Consider the following 21,593-nt stretch of genomic DNA (forward strand, 5'->3'; position numbering starts at 1 on the left):
CTTCCACTCCCTGAACTTAGAAAGCAAGAAAAAAGGTCAGATTCACCCCTCCACTCCAGATCCAGACTGGGAGCCACATGACAACTAGTCTCCCTACTCCAGGGTCTCCCCCAGCCCAGCCTTGCTCCTCCTGAAGTTAGGATCCTGGAGGCAGTTCTCCCTCAGGGTCCACAAAAGATCACTTCATGGGTCTTACTCCACTCCCATATGAGACAAAATTCTCTCAATCTCATGGGCCCTCAAACCCTTTTTCAGGCTCTACTCCCTTGGGATGGGAAAATGAAAAAAAAAGGAAGAAAAGAGTGCTAATAAGTAGGGCAGGCTGGCACTGTGAAAAGATCCTTGGGTCTGGGCTCCAGTGAGAGCTGTGCGACCCCGGGCCACATCCCTGACCTCTCTAAGCCTTGGTTTCTCATCTGTAAAATGGGGATAAAAACAACTATAAGGTTGTTGTGAGGGTTACACAAAACCAATGGATTTAAAAGCTCTGGCAACTGTTATTTGCCAAAGGTGAGCTGGCACATCACTCACCTGGATGCAGGGGCGTGTAGGGAAGGTGGGAGTGCCCATCCGGCCTCCTCCTCCTCCTCTCCCAGGGCCACAGGGCCTGTGGTCTCACTCAAACCTGCTCTGCATCACCTGATCTTGTCTCTGGTGTGGAAGTGAGGAAGGAGGCAAAAAGGAACGGCAGAAGGAGAGCCCCTCCAGGACATTTGGTCACTGCTCTGGCCTACCCTTCCCCACCGGAAACTGCCATCCAGGCCCTGTGCTGAGATCCATGGGGAGTGGGGAACCACGCTGCAGGCTGTATGTGGAGCTGATACCCTCACGATGTCAGGGGCTCCACACATAAAACACAGAGGAAGCAATCCAGGGGAGCAAAAAATGAGTGCCTGGTACCACTCGGGGGTGCACCCCACTAATCCCACCCAGGAACAAGGGGAGCCGGTGAGCCTGGATGCAGGTGTAGCAGTTCCCCCTTCTTACTTACACTGTCCCTTCCCAAGTTGACTTAGAGAACTGCTCAGGTGGCAGTAGCAGCCTCCAGGAGGAGAGGCCGAGGGCAGGTTGAAATGTGCTGGATGAGGATTTCTCAGAAAGGAGGGAAGGCTTTGGGGTCCTATGATGTGGTACAAATTGACAAGATCCTGGAGTTAGCGGACTGACACTGGAGTCCCAGGTAACCCTTAGCTAGCTGTGAGACTTGGCCCAGTCAAGGCCACCTCTATGGGACTCAATCTTCAGGGAGGAGGGGCTGGGCCAGGTGATAAGGAAGCTCAGGCTCAATCTGCCTTCTGCATTCTGACTGGCTCCACCCTGGCAGCCCAAGTATCAGGTAACTCACAGGTAGGAGGTGTCTGTAGGCCCACGCACAGCAAGTCTTTGATGCAAGACAATGGCAGGAAGGAGAATCTCTCCTTCCCTGCCCTCCCCACAATGGTGGCTGTCGCCCCCTTGTGTCGCTCTGGGACACTGCACGGCGAGTTCCCCCATCCGCTTCTGGACCTTGAAACTCGCTTGCCTTTTTGAGGAGGGTATAGGGATCCAACTGCTGCTTCTGCTAGAGACCACCAGCACAAGCCCAGCCCTGCGCAGGCGGCCCGCTCACCTGCTCTTCCACTTGGGTGGTGATGGTGCGTCCTGGAGAGCACTCCAGGAAGCCTCGGAGGGCAGGCTGCTTTTTCTCACCCCCCCCCCCACCTCCAGCTGCCCAGGGCCTAGGCATTCTCTGACTAGGGTCACTCGGTCCTTCCCCGTCCTTGCAGGGGAAGGTACCCACTCTTGCGCTCTATTTCACCAATTTGAGAGTCCTGGGCAGCTCTGCATCCTGGGAGTTGACCTTTCTAGATGGAGCATGGTAGGGAGCGAAAATGGCAAGAGTTGCCCATCTCCTGGACCTGTAAGCCCAAGGCTCTGGCAGGTGTGTGGCAGCAGAGGGAAGATTGTGACCGTCCTAAGCTACCTAGTTCCTGGCCCTGGCCAGCTCTGCACTGGCACACGACATTGCGTGGGGGGCAGGCTGCGTGGGGGAACTGACGCACAGCGCAGCCACCGCGGCCCCTTTCTCCCCCCACACCGGTGAGAACCCAGGCACTCTGTCTTGCACCTGCCTCCCCTGACCACCTGGCTGCCCCCGGTATAAGCCGTAGCAAAGACCAGCCACTCAAAGAGGCTCCTTCTGCTCCAGACATCCCGGCGCCACGGACAGAGAGCCTCATCTCTGAGGGTGAGGCATCCCTCAGCCCGTCCCTCCCAGTCATTGCAAAACCGACCCAAACTGGGACTGCCTCTGCTCAGGCTGCCCAGCGGGCACCCTCTGCCTACCTGGACTCTGAGACCATGCTCCCTTGGGGCCATGTGGCGTCACCTCTAAATGGGACCTATTGTTTCAAACTTGTCCCACAGGTGCACTTCCTGCCCTCTGGGAACTAATGACTCTGAGCACTAATGAAGGGCAGGGGCAGCAGAGCCAGTGAGCAGGCTCCCAGGGACTTTGCAGGCTGAGGCACCTTGTGTCTAGATGTTTCAAGGGCCAGGGAAGTTCTGATGCCCTGGGGTGCAGAGCCAGCTAAGCCACAAGTTGTGGGACCTGCTCAGGATCAGGCCGCCAGGCCCAGGCCAAAGGATCTGCACGTCTTCCCTCCAGGCGGGCTCTGGAGGACAAGTAGGGGACAGAGCCATCGTCCCTCCCCTTCTGACTGACCACCCCTTAGGCCGACAGAATGTGACTGGTGAGCACAGAGGAAAAGCCAGATGCTCTGGAGCAGGGCAGGGCCCAAACCTCCTCTTCCGGGAGGGGGCTGATGGTTCCCAGCAAGGACAGCTGAGGTGGAATGGAGCTGGGGGGAGCCATGACTCAGCTTTGTGTCTTCCTGGGCTACGCAAAGGGAGAGGGCAAGTTGCCCCCTAGATTTTAAGAAGGGGAAGCCAGTTGTGAGGGGCTGAGGCGGGCTTTAAGGAAAGGCCTCTTAAGAAAGATGCCAAAGGGGCTGCCGTTCAGAGGCTGTTCCACTGACCGAACCAGGGAAGCAAACAGGCCGCACCGCCCAGGTGCCACTACCGCTCCGGAGCCCACAGCAGAGAGTGCTACTGATGAAGTCCAGACCTTTACCACCGGGCCAAGACCCAAATGCAGACTTCTCAACCCGGATCCAGCGGCCTGCGCCAGTGCACGTTATCCTTGAGGCTTCCTTCGAGCCACTGTCTACTCACTTATCACCCCTCAGCCCCAGGGTTTGAGGTGCGTACAGGAGGGGAGGGGATCGGGACGGGGGGAACGCAGACGGGGACACCCAACGCGAAGCAAGAGCAGGTGAAGAATGAGCAGGGAGCCTGGGGAAAAGATGAAGGGCTGGTTTCAGCTGGGGCGCTGGTGACTTCTACCTGAGACTGGCAACCAGTCAAGGTGGCAGGGCTAAACAAACAGCATTCAAGGGGCAGTGCCCAGGGCAGGTGCACTGTTCCCAATGTCTGCCCTTGCTCCCCCAGCGCAAATCAAAGCGAGGGGAGGAGGTCAGCCCCAGTGGGCATCTGATCCTCTGAGCTCCCAGGCCTGGCAGGGAAAACTTTTCCTCCATTGCCCCCTCCCTGATTCTACTGGGTCTCCCAAATATATTCATTTCTGAATGCCCCGCTGCCCCAGCATGGGGCTGCTACACAGGAGATGCTCCTTACATGCTTCTGGAGGTGCTTCTGACTTTCTTCTCACTTAACAGCCTATTGGATCACTTAGCATCCCCAGAGTGATGTAATACTGTGGTTCACAAACTTGGGAGCACATCAAAAACACTTGGGAAGCTGTAAAAAAACGTCCATGTCCCACCTGCAGTCACACATACCAAGGGTAAGATCTAGGAATCTGTTATTCCTATAGCTCCCTAGGTCATTGTGACATTCTTTTTGGGAACCTGATATAGAGAAAAGGATGTGGGTTTTGGAATCAGACTAGAGTTCAAACTCTATCTCTGCCTCTCACTTGCTATGTGACCCTGGGCGAACTACTTGTTTTCTTTTTTTTAGCCCATTTTTCTCACCTATAAAAATGGAGAAATAACACCTATCCTGCTTATTTTAGAGAACTATGTAAAGGTATTTGGTTTTCTTGCCTCTCGTTCTTCCTCCTGAATGTGCCTGAGGTTCATCCCTACATCCACAAACCTGTGCCCTTCAGAAGGGGCACAGCCATGGCCCAGAAAAGCCCAGTGCCTGGTGCCCTGTGGGCAGAGACAGGAAGCCTCTGGCGGAGCCCCTCCCTCCCCCTCTGAAGCCTGTGAGCACTGGAGGCTACATCCTGCAGAGCTGGGTGTAAACTGCTCGCTCCATCTTACAGGGCTGTGGGTGACAAAACAGGTACTGGAGGCTTTGCTCCCGTCCCCGTTTTCTATGACAATGAAGCCCCCGTGGCCTCACAAGAGCACACGGAGCTCCATCTGCCAGTGCGCGGCTCCAGACCTGTGGGTGTGCTTGCAACACAGCGCAGGTGCAAAGAGCAGGGCCCCGGCCAGGGTGAGGCGGGCAGAGGGGCAGAGGTCAGCACGGCAGGGGTGCCAACCAGCACAGCAGGAGAAAAGTGCCCATGTTAGTGGCGGTAAAGTCTACCCTGGGAAGGCACAGAGTAAAGATCAGGGGAGGCCAAATGCCACAATGGCCAGGCAACTGAAGAAAAGTGAGACCGAGGCCTTGGGCAGACTCCAAGTGGTCAGAGTCCAGCATGAGTTGGCTTTGGGGTCCTTAGCTGATTGGCTGCAAGCTCCTCAGCCACTGGGGGGAAGCAGCAGTCAGGAGAAAGTCCAGGGAGCCAGGTGGGGTGCTCGTGGGGCTCCACCTTCCCTCACCTTACACGAGGGCTGCACCAGCAGGAAGCGGCTCCCAGCCAATTCCGCACACACGACATGAACTGCCTGCACTCAATCTTTCCATAGCCTCCCCCAGTGCCTCACCAGGGTCTTGGTCAAAGCCCTGTTGCAGGCACAAGATGGTGACATTTGGTGTGCTGGGGGCGGGGGCAAGATGGAGCTTGAACAGTCAGCACAGATTCCAGCCTGCAGCCCACCTCATCCCTTTCCCAGAAAGGGAAATACTGAAAGGTAGGGGGAAAGGTGCCATCTGCCTAGCAGAGATAGAGGTTGGGGGTCTCCCTGTTAATTAAGTAGAACAGGCGGCCAGGCACCCCCAACCCCAAGGAGAGGTTTAAAATGCTGAGTGATTAAATCAGTGACCAGTACTCCAGGACAGGTATGTGTCCTAATGGTATCAGCGAGGCCACGTTCTGCAGATGTCATGAGGCGGTGGTAGGCAACCGAGCCCGACCGCGGTCCGGAGGGCGGCCAGATTCCCTCCCTCCCCGGGGCCAGGAGGTTCAGAGGGGGCTCTGTTCTATCGGTGCCAAGAAGAGGTGAGCGCCAGTCCTGGGGCACCTGCTGGTGCCAGGGGGTTGAGGTGATTCTGCCTCCCTGCTGGAGAGTTAGAAGCTGACCCTGACTTGGTACCACGAAGGAGGCGCGCTAAGCTGCCGGTGCCAGGGAACGATCCTCACTCGGTTCCAGTGCCAAGACGCTGGGGGATGACCCCCACGCGGAGCCCACGCCAAGACAGCCCGTACCGCCGGTGCCCAGGGTAGACCTCCACTCCGTGTCAGTACGAAGTGACCGAGGAATGTCTCCCGGTGTCAGGCGCAGCATCCGCCCGGTCCCGAGATGCCCACCCCGCCGCCGCCCCGCTCACCTATGTCCGAAGAGCCGCAGCCCTGGGAAGCGCCGCTTGCTGTGGCGCCGCGGCGTCTTGTCCGGCTCGGGACAGGCGTCGCGCTCGGAGCCGCTGGACGAGGCGGAGGCCGACTCGGAGTCGCTGCTCCGGGCCTCGGGGCTGCCGTCCCGCGGCTCCATCCGGCCCTAGCCCCGGCCGGCAGCGGGCCCGCGGAAGACGTCCATGCCGGCCCGGCGGCCGGGGCTCAACACGCCGGCTCGGCGCCGCCCGCCGCGGGCATGGCGCGCGCTCGCTCAGCCCGCCCCGCACCGCGCGCCCCCGCGCCCCACGCCCAGGTGCCCGGGAAGCGGCCGCCGCCGCTCCAGGAAGTGCCGCCAGTCGTGGCTGCAGGACCCCGCATAGTTGGCCGGGCTGTTGCCTGCCCGCCGCCGAACACGCCCCCTCGGTTGCGCGGCGACACCCACCCGTGGCGCCCTCTGCCGGCCGCCAGCCGCTCAGCAACCCTCCAAGGCCTCTCTGAGGGGGCGGGGCCTAAGGGGCGGTACAATCGAGGCCCCGCCCCCAAACTTTAGGCTGATCCACCTGGATCCCACCGCATCTCCTCCCTGACACAGCCGCACTGCGCCCACCCAGATACATACATTTTCCTCCCCTTAACCCTGCTCCCCCAGCAAACAACCTATATGGTCACTAGTGAACACACATGAGGACAGCTGCCACCACCTCCCCTCCCACAGCCACAAGGAATAGATCCCTCTCTCGAACACCCAGTGTCCGTTCACAGCCACTCAATCTCCATCCTTAATCCGTTGGTTCTCTCGAATCATACCCAAGGGAACAAAAGTCACACACAGAACAAACACGCCTCTCACACAATTATGTTCACTCACTACTCAAACTAACACAACCCCAGCCTCTTACACTAAGAAATGTATAACAGGACCAAAGTTACACCTAAGTGACCCTCACACACACTAACAAAGAACATACACTTTTATCATACAAATTCCTCTTTCCACAGCTATTCACAGTTGTTTCCAGCCCTTTTGCACACTCCTAACAAGTAGCATTTTCCCAACACAATATCCAACAAAACCTGTAGGTCTCTTAGACTATAGGAATCACCTGCACACCTCTCTCTTACACACTCATAAATACATACACATAAGCACCACACTCTTATTCAACAACATACACACCCACAGAGAACATGCACACATTTCTCCTATGCTCAAACACCCCCCAGGACAACGGTTACATGTTGCCACAGTCCTCTTACACACACATCACCCACTGGAAATAGGACTCTCAGACACACACACACACACACACACACACACACACATGAACTCATCCCAAGGACAGCAGAGGTTGTCCCTCCTAAAGATGAGGAAGCCCTGGTCGGGTAGCTCAGTTGGTTAGAGAACTGTCCCAATGCACCAAGGTTGCGGGCTCTATCCTGTGTCGGGGGCACATACAAGAATCAACCAGTGAATGCATGAATAAGTGGAACAGCAAATTAATATTTCTCTCTGGTGCTGTAAAAAAAAAAAAAAACGCAAGTGGAACATATTGGTGTTTCTCTCTCTTGCTTTAAAATTCATGTTAAAAAATAAGATAAATAAACAAAGATGAGGAAAGCCATTGGACCAGAGCAGTAGCCTGTGATGGCACAGCCAGCATGCACGCGTGGGAATCAGCAGCTCGGGCAGCTCTGGTGGCCTCTGCAGGGTGACAAACGGAGGCCAGGGAGTTGGAGAGCGTGGTCTTCCTCCCAAACCCTGCCGCCCTGATGCCCCCATCAGCTGCCTGCTGTTTCTGTTCCAGCTCCTCTCTGCAAAGCCACATCCTGTGTCACCTTCACTTTTACTCTCTCCTCTGGGTACGGGCTGCCCATTTTCCAGCCCTCAGCAGCCACATATCACCAATGCTGGGGGCTGTGACCTGTGGAAAAGCCTGCGGTTTTGAGAAATAGCCAGCACCCAGAAGCTTAAAACCTTCTTCCAGCTTCCTTAAAGTTTCTTGTGGGCCTAAAGTTCTGAACAGGGATGTGGGGCACCAGCCCTCAGGCCAGCCTCAGGTGCCAGGATCGCCAAGAGGGCAGTGAAATCCCCAAGTGAGCCTCATGCTGTTCTCCTGGGATGCATGGGCCCCTTTGGAAAACTTTTTCAAAGGTTCTGACACCAAGTTCTGAGGGAGGACACCAGAAACAGCTGGAGACCCCACTGCGTTTGTGCGGCTTTACAGCATCCGATGCCCCATTCCTGTGGCAGCTTCTTTTCCCAAATCCCCCTGCTGCCTCCAACACAGCCTCCTGTGAACTCAGCCTCCGCCACACTGCCCCCCGGCAATTTAAACATCAGAATTCTCTTCCTCCTGCCGAGAACCCTCTTGCTTTATTTTGAGCCTCTGCAGAGCTGCTGGACTATGGGTGGGGTGGGTAACCCCACTTCTGCCACAGGCCCCCACCCCAGATAAAAGACTCATAGAGGGCTGGAGATGCCCGTTCCCAGGCCACCCTGAGTACCTACTGTGTCTGGGGGGTCTCGGCTGGGATCTGTGGCACGTCCCAGGAGCGGTAGCGCCACATCTGCCTCAATGCCCCCGGCCGCTCCCCTTCTTCTGTCCCCAGCGCCTCCGCCGGGCCCAGAGCTGTGGCCTCATCGCAGCCTCCCCGGGTACTGTGGCCGGCCCCCAGTACGCTCATCCTGCCGGCGACTCTCTTCCTCTTTCGGCACTTCCTGACCGGGGCCCCCGCGAGAGGCCAGCTGACTGCCCCAGCAGAGGACCAGAGACCTCTTAGGCGCCTTCCGCTGGCTGGGGCAGGAGTCTGGCTGGAAGAGGAGCTGCATGGGAGAGCAAGAGGCAGGTGAGGACAAGTCCAGCGCAGCAGCCAGGAGGCAGCCCCGAGACTCAGAGGCTGCGAGGCATCCACCAGGCCTGCCCAGGCTGGAATTGGAACCTCAGCCTCATCCTGGCCTTCCTCTCCACGTCACCGCTCAGATCTTCACCTCTTGGTCCTGCTGAGGTGTCCCACTTCATCCATCTACCTGTATGTTGCAGGGGGTGGGGGGGGGGTGCTCAGCCCACACACACCTCTTTTCTCCTTCACACCTCTGTGAGCATCACACCGTCTAACAAGGGTCAGGCTCACGGGCCAGTGGCAGAGCAGAAAGAGGAGCTGGAGTGGAGCTAGAAGACGGGGCTTGTGCCATGTTTCTGCCACTTACCAGCTGTGTGACCTGGATCAGATGAGAGAGGTTACCTCCTGAGTCCACCTTAAACCTTTGTGGAATAAGGTGGGGAGTAAGCAGATAAATTGATGGATATATGTGTCAGAGAGTTTTCCTGAGCCTGTTTTCACATCTGTAAAATGGAAGGAGGGCAAGAGTAATAACTGAACTCACGGAATTTTATGAGGATTAAATAAGAGGTGAAAGGTTTATAAATTTATTCATTCTATAACGATTTATTGAGTGCCTTCTCCGCATCAGGCACTGTGTCAGACTACTCAGCAGTGCGCAAAGAAGCAGGGCTCTAACTATAGAGCTTAGATTCTAGTGGGGAAGACATCTAGGAAACAAATAATCAATATATAAAATAATGTCAGGTAATAGAATGGGCTATAGAGAAAAATGAGGCCAAAATGAAGGTGGAAGAGACTGGTGGTGGTGGGTGGAGACAGAGAGCCACTTAGGTAGGGGGACTGGGAAAGCCTCTCTGAGGAGGTGACCTTGATAACAGACCTGCATGAATCAAGAGCAAATGACACATCTGTCCAGGAGGACAGCGTACGAGGTGCTGAGGAAGGAATGCACTTGATGTGTTTGATGAAGAGCAAAAAGGTCTCACTGTGCTGGACTTTGAGACCATGATGAAGCATACTGACCAGGGTTTATTATTAGGGTTGTTTCTGGAATGGAAATCGTACCTTCTTCCAGTACTCTTTAATCACACTGCTCTATAATTAGTTTGTTGTTGTTGTTTTGTAGCCCTGTATGTTTTGGTTACCCCAGGAAAACTGTAAATTTCTCGAGGACAGAAACATCAATTCAGTTCAACACACAATGCGCTCAGCACCTGCAGACACAGGAATGCACATGGTGCCATCCCAGCCCTTGGAAACCTCCATCTGGTGCTGTAATCGCCTCTGTGTCCCTCATGACTGGAACATAATATTTCTCAATAAATAATTGTTTCATAAATTAGGTGATGCCATGAATAATTACTACTCAGTAATGATAAAACAATAGCTAATGTTTCTCGGTCACTCTGTATCTGAAACCTTTGGATCCTTGTAATGACCCTATGAGGTAGGTCCTGTTATTTTCCTTTTACATCTGGGGAAACTGAGGTACAGATTGCTAAACTCATTTTTTTCAAGGTCACCCAATTAATGGTAACTGGTAGAAGAATCTGTGCCCTTCAATGACACATTTGATTGTCCGTCTAGGGTTGGGGACATGGCCAAGTGATGCCCCTGAGTCTTGGCACCCCCTTTTCCAACAGCTTTCCCTCGGGGAGGGTCCTGTATGCTGTGGCCCACCAGAAATTGTGCCAGCCAAGCAAGGACTGTTCTAGAAGAAGACTGTTGCAGGGCCCTATGCTCCTCTCCCAGGGATTCTGCAAGTAGCCTGAACAGTTAAACAGAGGAAATGGGGCTGGGCTTGTTTTCCAGCTGCAGCTTCTGGCAGCTCTGGAGTGAGCAGCAGAGAGCAGGAAATGCTGCTCCTGGAGGGGAAGTGGGCAGGCTGGAAGTTCTGCGAGGCATGGCAGTCCTGACTATGGGACCAGGGTCCTCCTCGAAGCTGTCAATACTTTCCAGGTGGGGTGGGGAAAACAAGGCTGGAAGGGACAGGTGCACAGGGCTGGGGAGGGTGCCCTTGGCAGTTCCTAGGATAACATGTGCCAGCACTGGGGATCTGGGGACCCCTCAGAATCTAATCCAGATACACACAGGAAGAGGAATCTAGGTAACAAAATTATTCTGGGCTTTGTTGAGGCCCCAGAGGGTGAGCTGTTCTACTTTCTGTGGCCTGGATGATTAAGTGGGAACTGGGGACAAGAAATGTACCAGGACACCAAACACTCAAACCACGATCTGGACAGCCTCTGCTCTCAAAACCAGCCAAGCTGGCCTCCTTGGCCTGACCTTCAAGGCTCCTTATGTTCTGGTTCCTTTCTTTCTTGCCTCTTTCTTCAGGCTTTCCCTGCGGAAAGAGATTTTCTCTCCAATCACACCATGCTGGTGCCTACCTCACAGCAGGTGCTCAGTGAACCTCTCTTCCCTCTTTTTTCCCACCTCCTTTAACATGCCGCCCTCACCCCTGCTGTTCCATTCTTGCCCTGACCGTTCACAATGTTTGAGTAGTCAAAATCTCCATCCTTCAAAACCCCAGGCCAAGAAGCAAAAGGGGGAGGGTGAAGAGAGGCCCAGACCAGGGTCCATGGTTCAAAATCCAGCCCTTTCTGTGTGACTGGGAAAGTCACTTAACATCTCTGGGCTGGATGATGAACCAGATGATTTTTAAGGCCTCGTTTAGCTCTGACAGTTTTATTTGAATCAGCTTCCTTGATCTGTAGGTTTTCACTCATTCATTTGTTTGACAGTATGTTATAAATACCTACTAAGAGTCAAATACTGCTCCCCCAACCACTGATTTATCTCTTACACTCACGTTTGTTCCCAATAATATTCCTACGTCATACGAACTTTTGTGCACATTAATCTTGTCTCCTTACAGGATTCTTGAACCTTATGTTGCTCCTAGCTCTGTACTGGGGGCAAATATATGCTTAGTAACTTCCCTGGAAATTGAAATGAGCTGAATATAGGCTGAGCAGAGGGAGGGGAACAGGCTTCCTGTTTCCCTGAGTGGCTACAGTGAGATATGGGGATGTTATTGAGTCTAAGTGCTTTCCCAGCAGCTAAGCCTATGATCCAGGTACCTGCTGAAGCCCTTGGAAGCAATCCTGAGCCCAAGAGCACCGGTTGATTGCCAGCCCTGCCCAGGTGCTGGGCCTCTGGGCTAGAGACAGATGGAAATTTGATTAGGCTCCTTCTGTGTAGCCTCATTAAAGTCTGAGCAGGAGGAAATCTGGAGGAGGGGCTTGAGACCCTCTCCTTCAGGGGCAAGAGAGCTTAGCAGTCAAAGGTGGACCCTCAAATCACCATGATCTTTCTTGGAAACTGTCCTTTGGCACCTCCCAGGTCCCCAGGTTCGAGGTGAGAGGAGTCTGAGGGGCTCTCCTCTCACGCTGGGTCAGCTGGCTGTGCCCTAAAGAGCGTCTCTCTGACCCATCCTGGTCTGTAGCACCGAGCCCCCAGGCCTTCCGCCCTCCAAACCTCCCACCCGCAGCTTCTAAACCCTGACAGCAAGCAGAGCCACCTTTCACCTGCCACGCTCCCTGTCCTATTATCCCTCCCAGGAATATGTGCACACAGTACAGAACCAAAAGAAAAGATCCTGAGGATGAAAGTCCAGACTTTTGGAAGTAAAAAGGACTTTGGAAGGAAACCCACCTGAGTCGGGATCCTGGCTCTACCAGTTAGCGGCTGTGTGACCTTAGCAAACTGCTTAACTTCTCTGAGGCTCAGTTTCTCATCTGTAAGATGCCGCCCAAGGGCCCTCAAGTCCCCACCTACTCTATGCACCCTGCTTAGTTTTCCTTCCCCAAACATTTGTAGCTCAAGAGCAACTGTAGGTCAAGCACAGTGGAGCCCAGCAGAAGCCATATTTAGTCCCAATGACTTCCCACCCCTCTTTGAGTGTTTTTGAAGAGAGATCTTCCCCAGCCTGTGCTAACTCTTGTCCTTGGGACCTGGATCCCTGAGGGGCTTCTCTGAACGCTTTGCTCTGAAATCGCACCACCTGAGGCAAAAACAAGAATCCAACTCAGGCTCCCTAGTGCCTGGCCCAAGGGCTGTGTTCTCAGCAGCACCCCAGAGAACCTGTTTAAATGCTTTTGCTTGAACTGTTCAAATGCCTTTAGTCCTCCCAGCTGCCCTCACAATGCCCAAACGGCTTGTGCCTGCCCTTGTGTGGGTGGCGGGGAGCATGTCCCAAGCACCCTGTGTCAAAATAGGATAAGATAAGATCCTCTCTCTGGGATCCTACTGCCTGCACTGCTTCCTTCAGGACGAGCCTGGCCCCACTTCCGGGCACTGCCCTGCCTGGCCTTTGACTCACTTGTCAGCAAGAACCTCAGGTCCCTGCCGGGAAGAAGGATTTCCAGGCTGGGCCTGGGCCCCGCCCTTCCCAAAGAAAGGAAAATGGATAGACCCCCAGCTTCCGGCTTCCTCTGGCCTTGGGGCCCCCTCCTCCTCTCCACCTCAGCTCTCTGCCCCCGGTTTTTGCATTTTTAATTCAGGACAGAATGTGATCTCTTGCAGCTCCTTGCTTTATCCTGTTGCTATTTAAATTACAAATCGGCCCATCTCCCTGTCATTCTTGGGTTATTTTTAGCTCCTGGTAAATAGCAGCAGGGAGAGTTGGATCAGGTGCCCCTCCCTGGAGGAGTGTTGTGCTGGCTGCCAAGTGCCTGCAGCAGGGGGCACTCTCCCCTGCCAGGTGTCGCCCCCAGTTGCTTCCCCCAGCTCCTCTGTGGGGGTGGACGGGGCAGGGGGGTGGGCTGCAGGCTGGGGCATGCACACAGGCTCAGTCTCTGCTCTAAGTCTCCACTAAGCTCTGCTACCCCCAGGTCTCCCCACCATCCATCGTTCAGGGCCAGTCTCCTTCAGGGGCCTTCCTGGGTCCCCCAAGCCCACAAGGAGGTTCACAATGGGGGCTGGAGGCAAAAGGTCTTCTACCTTGTGTCTCAGCCCTGCTATGAGTCAGGAATTTTACATCACTTATCTTCCTGATCTCCCCAGCCACCCTTTTGTGCAGGTATTAGTGTCCCCATTTTCCATATGAGGAAACAGGGTCAGAGGTAAAAGTGGCTTATCCAGCTAGGGAGGGGCAGACTGGAATTTGAACCCAGGTCTCTCTGACCTTGAAGCCTGCAAGCATGTGTATGGCTCTGCCTCTCTAGGTAAAATGTATGTGCCCTTTGCTCAATGCCCAGGCTGACTCCCAATGCCAAATATCAGCTGTCTTGCCTGTGGGCTTATCCTGCCCATCTCCTGGATCAGGGGTTGGCTAACTCTGCCCCTGGGCTGTATCCGGTCTGCTGCCTGTTTTTGTAGGGCTGTGAGCTAAGAATGGTTTTTACAATTTTAAACGGTTGGAAAAAAAAGCAAAAGAATAATATTTGTGACAGTGGCAATGATATGAAATTTAAAGTTCAGTATCTATAAATAAAGTTTTGCTGGAACCCAGCCATGCTCCTTCATTTACATATTGCCCATGACTGCTTTTGTGCTAAATGGCAGAGCAGAGTGACAGAGAGCGTGTCACCTGTCAAGCCTAAACTTATTTACTGTCTGGCCCTGTATCGAATCATACTTTTGTGAAAGGAAGGGACTGTGCCCCATACTTCCATGCCGTACAGTGCCTGGCCCAGGGTCAGAGCTCCAGACACAGGTGCCAGTCTTCCTCTAAGGCCCTGTTGGGGCCACAGTAATATCCAGCACAGGGAAGCCCCCTGCCAGCCACGCCCCAGTTGTTCAGCTTCTTCATGGGGGAAACCAGTAGTTTCCAAATCTAGCTGATTATCAAAATTACCTGGGAGAGGTTGTTAAAGTTGATATGCCCAGGCCCAACCCTAGACTACCTATATTAGGATCTGCAGGGATGGGACTTTAGAAATTATTTGAAAAGAAATCCCCCAGGTGGTCTGGTTTGGGAACTATTGGACTTAGCTCCAAGAGGTCCAAGCTCTGCATCTCTGACTGATCCTTTCAGACCAAACCCAGTGTCCCTTGAACCCTTCTGGCTTTTTCCAGGCTGGACACCACTCTGCAATGGTCTCTTAAACTTAACCCTGATACTTTAAAACTTCCTTGAATGTATGGGAGATACATTTCATCACACCCAGACGCAGATGTAACATGCTCCTGCCCTCCCCGCATTCCCTTCCCCTCCAAAAGTTTCTACTGGTGGGAACCTGCCATCTCTCTATTCACATAAAGCAGCTGCCAGGGCTGGGGGTGGGGGGTGGTGAAGGGAACTTATTTTCCAGAAACCCCCACATCCCTAAAAGCATCTACTGTTCTGCTGAAAACGCCCCCCACCTCCCACGTCCTCACCTACGTCAGAGGCAGCCAGGCCTCAATCCTGCTTCCGCTTCCAGCCCTCTCCCTTAGATTTTTTTGCCCCCGCACTTTGCATTTCTGTCCGAGCCTTTTCTCTCTGTGAAGGGCTTTCAGCTGCTTTACTTAGCAACTCACAGCGGGGTGGGAGGTTCAGCTGGGAGCCAGAGCTGCTTGGAACTGTGGGAAGCCGAGGATGTGAAGAGGGTCACTAGGGGCCTAAGCCCTTGCCAGCCCTGGGCGGTCGGGACTAGGAGAGCTTGCAGCGGTCATCAGCCCACCGAGAGCCGCAGCCTCATGGGAGGGCTCAGCCAGGAAGCACAGCTTGTTTCCTAGGCCTGCAAGGGTTTTTGAGGGCCCAGGGCTGCAGCCTCCATCACAGGGCGTCCTCTGCTCTCTCCCCACAGGCCTCTCCTTGCCTTGCTTCCTTGCTGGCTCCGGTCTTAAGCCTGGGCCTGTGGCCTGACCCTGGTGTGAGGCAGTGCCTTGCCTGACCGGCCCCGAGGTGACGGCTGGGGCCTGTCCTGGTGCTATCTTCTGCAGACCTCACACAGGTGACTCAGAGGTCTCTGGATACCTTCACAGCGAGAGAGGAGCCACAGCTTGGTCACCCTCTATTCTTAGTGACTAGAGGCTCAAATTTGGGCTGTAGAGGGGCCTCCACTCAGGATTCACCCTGGGAGAATCCCAGTCCTTGCAGCTGCTTCGTGTGTGTGTGTGTGTGTGTGTGTGTGTGTGTGTAGCCTCTTCCACTTTGGCTTTTTAATTTTCTTTGCCCCCTATCCTCCAAGGCTCTACCCCACTCTGGCCTCCTTTCCAGCTTCAGATGCCATTTGTCCCTGACCCACAGCCAAGGAAAAAACCTGAGGTCCCCCCATACGTTACAGGTGAAGAACTGGGGTCCAGAGAGATATCGTCTAGCTCAGGGGACACATAGTAAGTCACTGGCAGAAATTAGAATTCAAGGCAGGTCTCCTGATCCCCAGACTAATATTTCTTCCAGGATTCTACATTCTATGCCCCACTTCCCATCAGTCAGTCACCTGTGTACTCTCTCCCCCGCAAGGGGACTTTCAGGGGCTCTTCTATCTGCAGCCAGAAGGCATGGAACAGATAATGCTCTCCTCTCTGCATGGTGCTCTGGGAGAACTTGGTAATGGACCTCAATGGACCTCTGATTCCTTATGTACCCCCGAAAGTGAAGGTAGGGCCCATGGGAAACTAACCAATTTCCCATTTATTCTGAGTTCTGAGCATCTCACTTCATGATAGTGAAGCTCCCTCCCCTTCTCTTCAGTCCTCTCCCAAGTGATGGAGGCCTGATGACTTCAGAGCCATTAAGAATATAGAGGCCCTTCAAGCTCTCAGGGCTGGGCTGGTTTTATGAAACATCTTCCCAGAAGTTCCAGGGAGGAGCAGGGCAGCCTCAGACACATCTCAAGTCCTTGTGGTTGTAAACAGACAGGAAAATTGTCCTCTCTAACCAGGCTGATGGTGTCAAGGGCTGCAGGTGCCTCAATGTCCCTGCTGGACCCTCCAAAGGAGGTCACTCTGGACAAGGAGCTTTACAGGGGCAGCAAGTGCAAGTTGAGGCTGTGGTCTGAGAGAGGAGGAGGAAGGTAAGGGCTGCCTCTGCCCTGCCTCCACCCCCTCTATAGATGCTCGTCTATGGAACCTATGCCACCCTCGTTTGAGGGGTAGCCCTCCCTCAGCCCATCCCAGGTCATAAAAGTGGTTTCTGGGGCCCATCCCAGCTGATTCCTTCAGGGAACCTCTGGGCGGAGGTGGCAGGACCAGGGAGGCTGGGAATCTCTCACAGGCAGAAGACCATTTAATTAAGATGATGTCTTAAGGTGGGGGTGCTACATTTAGTCTGCTGCCGAGGGTGCCAATGGTGGCCTGCTGGGGAAAGGGGTCCAGGAGGGGATTCCCTTTCCACCCCTAGGAAGCAGGGTCTTAGCCGCAGTGGCAGGGAGCATCTTGGTCACTTCCAAAAGCCAGTGCCTAGCACAGGGTCGGCCCACAGGAAAGCTCAGGTAAGGCCTGCTGAATGAATAAGGGGTCCCTCTTCCCCCCAGAAGAAGGGCCAGTGAGTGTATCCCAGCTCTCCCCAGCAGACGAAGGTTTGTAAGGATCATGTCTTGGTTAGTCTCTCCTCACTGCCTTGTCCAGTGCCTGGCACGCAGTTGGCATCAGTAATTCCATGTTGAATGAATGGGGCTTTCACGGTTCACAGAGAAGGGGGTCCAGAAGCTCCCCCTCCCCCCTGCACACGGAGGGCAGAGACCCTTTCCTAGTCATTTCTTAGTCCTCAGCATCAGGCAAGCAGCTGGCGCTCAATGAATGTCGACTGAAACGGGGGAGGGGGCAGGGTGGTGCTAGGCGCCGCGCTCCCCGCTGTCCCCTTCTTACCGGTAAGACACCTGCTTTCGTAGGTGCATCTGGCTGAACTGCTCCTCCACCGCGGGCCCGGTGGCGGCGCCCAGGGGTAGCTCGGGCCACGGCTGCGAGACCGCCGCTTCCTCCCCCAGCCGGCAGCGCCGCCGCACCACCTCCTCCTCGGCGGCCCGGCCGCCGCCAGCCCAGTCCCTGCGCTGCCCTCCGCCGCCGGGCCCCTCGGCCATCCTGCGTCGGCCCTCTTTCCGCGGCTCCTGCGGCCTTTCGGGGTCCCTGCTAAAGTTCAGTCTCCCCTTCTCCTGGGCCCAGGGACACGGGCGCGGAGGGAGGGGAGCGCCGGGTCGCTCACGTCCCTCCGGACGCCGGGGCAGCGACGCCCGGGCTCCGACGCCCGGAGCAGCGAGATGCTGGTCGCTGCTCCTGGGAAAGGTGGCTGGGACCCTCTCGCGCCCGAGGCGGGGGTCCTCGGTGGGTGTCGGGGTGCTGCGTGGCGCGCTCTGGGGCGCCCCCCGGACGGCTGGGGCCGGAGCCCAAGCGGAGAGGGAGCCGGGGCGGCGAGATCGTTCCTGCAGCCGCCGCCTCTCCCAAGCACCGGAGTGTCACCTTAGAGACACCCGCAGGCCCGCGGGGTCCGGGGGCGGGGAGGGAGGGCGCCGCCCCGCCCAGCCAGCCGGGCTCCGGGCTAAGAATGAGCGAGCCCGGCCCCGCCGGCGGGTACGAACGCTGCCCCGGGCGCGAGGCTGGGGTGCGGGGAGTCCCCCTTCCCGGTATTCTGCTGCTCGGCAGCTGCCAATCACCTCCCGCTCGTCACTCAGCGCCTGTGATGCCCACCCCCACCCTCGTCCCGCGCCTTCGGGCCTCAGCATTCCCCCGCCGAGGCGGGCAGGTGGAGGGGCGCGGGGGCGGTGACAGGAGAGGACTTTAACCCCGTCTGCGCCACCGGAATTTAGAGGCCCAACTAGATTTGGGGAAGGGGCAAAGGAAGGCGAACTTACTCGGGGATGCCTTGAATTTGGAGATGGGCTTGATTACCAGTACCCTGTCTTTAGGCCTAGAGTTCTTCTGGACCCTGCCGGGAGAGGGACTCAGCTCGGGGTGGGGGTGCGATGGTGAACTTCCAGACCCTGGAGCCCGTATTCCTTCTCAAGGCCTGGCTGCCTCCTATGACCTGCCCCCCTGAGACTTCTGGGCCAGGGTCTCTCAGAAGGTTGAATCAACCTCCTGGGTTAGGAGAAGCTGATGGGAGTCTGTCCTGGACGCCATGCTTTCCTTGCACCTCCAAACCCCATGATTCCTCCTCTTGTCCTTGGGTGTTCTGGTTAACTTCTCAGACTAAGGCCTCCTTCACCGGCCCAGACGCATCTTTCTGAAGTTGACCTTTGACTGCAGCATCTACTCTCCCCCTGCAGTATTTAATGGCTCCCCCTTGCCTATCCTTTAGCCCTGCATTCAAGGCCTGCCTTGATCTTCCCACAGCCTGTCCTCTGCTTCCATCCATTTCCTTCTACTTATCTGTGCTCCTCATTCTGGGAACTGTCATCAGGCCTGTACAGCATGGTTCAGGCTGTGCCCTCCATCTGAAACTTCTTCCTGTTGATACATCCCAAATGCTGAGGTTCTGATCAAATACCTTCTTCTCTTCCAGGAAGTCTCCCTGGATGGCTGTAGCTGAAAGGCTCTCTCCTTCCTCCCAGTCCCCATTGCCCTCTGCACCGAATGTCTCTCTAGCCTGTATCTTCTCTTTCCTCATTGACTGTGAGCCCGGGTAGGTGGGAGGGACCAGACTCACAGAGGTAGAGAAGGGCTACAAAGGGGGACAGCTGTGCTATTCAGGTCTTCTCAACTCTCACCACCTCTACAGTGGCTGTCCTGCTCTGCACCATTGCTGGAGTCTGTGCCCCTCTCTGTACCGCCCATGGATATTCTGTCTATCATCAAGGCCCATCTCAAGTGCCACATCCCCCAAGACCCCTCTGTGATACTCCACTGCAGATGATGTCTCTCTCCCTCAGCCCTGTGACTGTTTCCTGGGCTACTCTCTGGGCACCCCCTTCACACTTTAACAATAACTAACATCTCATTTGATTCTCACCACTTCTCTGGTGGTAGATATTGTCTCCTCCTCCATGTTACAGATGAGGACACTGGGATGTCATTCAAGTGATTTATTTGCTCAAGGTGGCTCAGGCAGTGAATAGTGGAGCCAGGATTTAAAGCCAGATCTTTTGGCCCAGAACTCATGCCCGTTTCCACTTCCCTGTGCTGGCTGACACACAGTAGCAGCCTTGAACTTGCCTGTTTCCCTCATCTGAAGCTTCCAAAGGGCAGGAAGGGGTCTGCTTCAGCTCTGCCTCTCACCCCTCTCCGGTACCAGCAATCTCATTCATTGTGGATGAATGGAATAAGTGGAATTGCATTAAACTTCTTGGCCACGGGGGGAGCTTCTTCCCTAAAGCCAAGTTCTAAAGAAGGGGGGGCAGGGCACGCAGGTGCCCTGCCTTCTAGTTGTTGCCCTTGGAATTGCTAATTTCCGATCAGCCTGGCCCAGGGCACCCTCCTACACCTTGAATTATGGCAGTGCTGGCTGAGTTTGACATTCCCTCATCAGCTGCCTAGCTACTGGGTTTCCAGGTTGGCGTTTTGTTCAGCTCTCCCTGCTGAGCCCTCCCCACTCAGTCCCTTTGAAAGTGAAGCTTCCTCCCTGGCTGGTGTGGTTCAGTGGCTTAAGCACAGGCCTGCGAACCAAAGGGTCACAGGATCGATTCCCAGTCAGGTCACATGCCTCGGTTGCAGGCCAGGTCTCCAGTTGGGGGTGCTCCAAAAGCAACCACACATTGATGTTTCTCTCCCTCTCTTTCTCTCTCCCTTCCCCTCTCGCTAAAGATAAATAATTAAACTTTTTTTAAAAAAAAGTAGAAAGACAGCCCACAGAACAGAAGGAATTTTTTTAAAAAGTGAAACTTCTTCCCTCTGTCCTCCCCCATTTGGGACCAGCTGCTAACTGAGTTATTTTTAAGCTATTTTTTAGCTATGGCTCTGCCCTCTTCCCAAGAATCCAAGGGAGAAATGAAGACCCCCTCCCCTGACCAGCCTGACCACCTTCTGCAGCCTCTCCCAGCTGCAGCTTGCTCCTCAGAGCCTCCCCGGCCCATTGTCTCTGTGCTCAGAAAATAACAGCTAATGCCTTTTGAGTGTTTGCTGCAAAACTGACCTTGTGCTAAGAGCTTTATGTGCAAGCTTTCCATTACCGCTCATAGCAATTTTATGAGGGTGGGGACTATTTTCCAGATGAGGACGCTGAGGCTTCACGAGGTCAGGTAACTTGCCAAGGTCACACACTAAAGTGTAGCACAGATATCAGGGCTCATGCCCTTAACTGACACTCTGGTGACAAAGCAATTCAGACTCCTTTGGAGGTGAGTACTCAGCCTGTCTCCCCACCTCCCCGTGACCCAAGGGGAACCTCTTCCCAACATCAGATAGGCCATTTGACCTCTGGAATTAGAACCTTGTCCTGGCCCATCCCAGTTGATCACAGCTGCTCTCCCTGCTTCCTGAGCTTCTGGTTTCCAGGTGTAACAAAGGATTCATTGTGGCAATCTGAGCAGAATGACTGTCACTGTGAAAGCTATCACATGTGTGACAAAGCCGGCTGCTGGGGCTGGTAATAGAGTGTGGAGGCTATAGCTCTATTACTGAGGGTGCATTGGGGACCCACCCCTTCAAGGGCAGTGACACATGGCCCTGAGGAAGTGGAGTGTCAACAGGTGATTTGTGTGAGTGGATCAACCTTGCATCCTACCTAACATAGACGAGGAAGACTGCCTTAGGTGGACAGGCATAAGGTACAGATTGCAGATGACCACATTTTGACCAGTTCACCGAATCCTGGGATCTCTGCAGTAGTTGCTCTAGGAAGCCCGTATGTTCTTAGATCATGTGCAAGAATAAAAATCTGGGCTGCGGAGAAGGGCATCTGGAGGAGAGAGGAAGGGGTGCTGGGATGAGAGACGGAGAGCTGGAGGCACAGCATGAGCTCTGAAGTCAAACAGACGTGTATTCAAGTACCAACTTTGCCACTTATTTGCTGCATGACCTTGGGCAAGTCATTTCACCTCTCTGAACCCTCTTTTTCTTCATCTGTAAAAATACCCACTCCTTATTGGGACAGTGCCTGGCACATGGGAATTAGTCGATAAAGGGAGAATGGGAGAATAAGGGGATAGATTTCAAGCCCTTTCATATCAGGAGCCAGGTCTTGTTTGTGCTCTAATGTTAGCAATGTATCATGCACATA

At 54.7% G+C, this 21,593-nt stretch overlaps 1 protein-coding gene across 5 annotated transcripts in view; it reads right to left on the reverse strand.

The window, feature by feature from the left end:
* Nucleotides 1–17,871, reverse strand: part of DGKZ (diacylglycerol kinase zeta) — a 42,573-nt gene extending 24,702 nt beyond the window's left edge. For 2 of the 5 annotated variants that reach the window (XM_090262006.1, XM_090262002.1), the window contains exon 1: nucleotides 17,312–17,867. In XM_090262006.1, coding sequence (XP_090118132.1) covers nucleotides 17,312–17,523 — 212 coding nt within the window. In that variant the 5' untranslated portion in view covers nucleotides 17,524–17,867. Of the gene's footprint in view, nucleotides 1–5,724; nucleotides 5,968–8,237; nucleotides 8,553–17,311 lie in introns of those variants that run through there. The other 3 variants (XM_090262024.1, XM_090262015.1, XM_090261994.1) reach the window with 2 other exon arrangements.
* Nucleotides 17,872–21,593: the final 3,722 nt, after the last annotated feature.

Source organism: Furipterus horrens, unplaced genomic scaffold (genome assembly GCF_987537825.1).
Source record: "Furipterus horrens unplaced genomic scaffold, mFurHor1.1.pri manual_scaffold_2, whole genome shotgun sequence".
Taxonomy (NCBI): Eukaryota; Metazoa; Chordata; class Mammalia; order Chiroptera; family Furipteridae; genus Furipterus; species Furipterus horrens.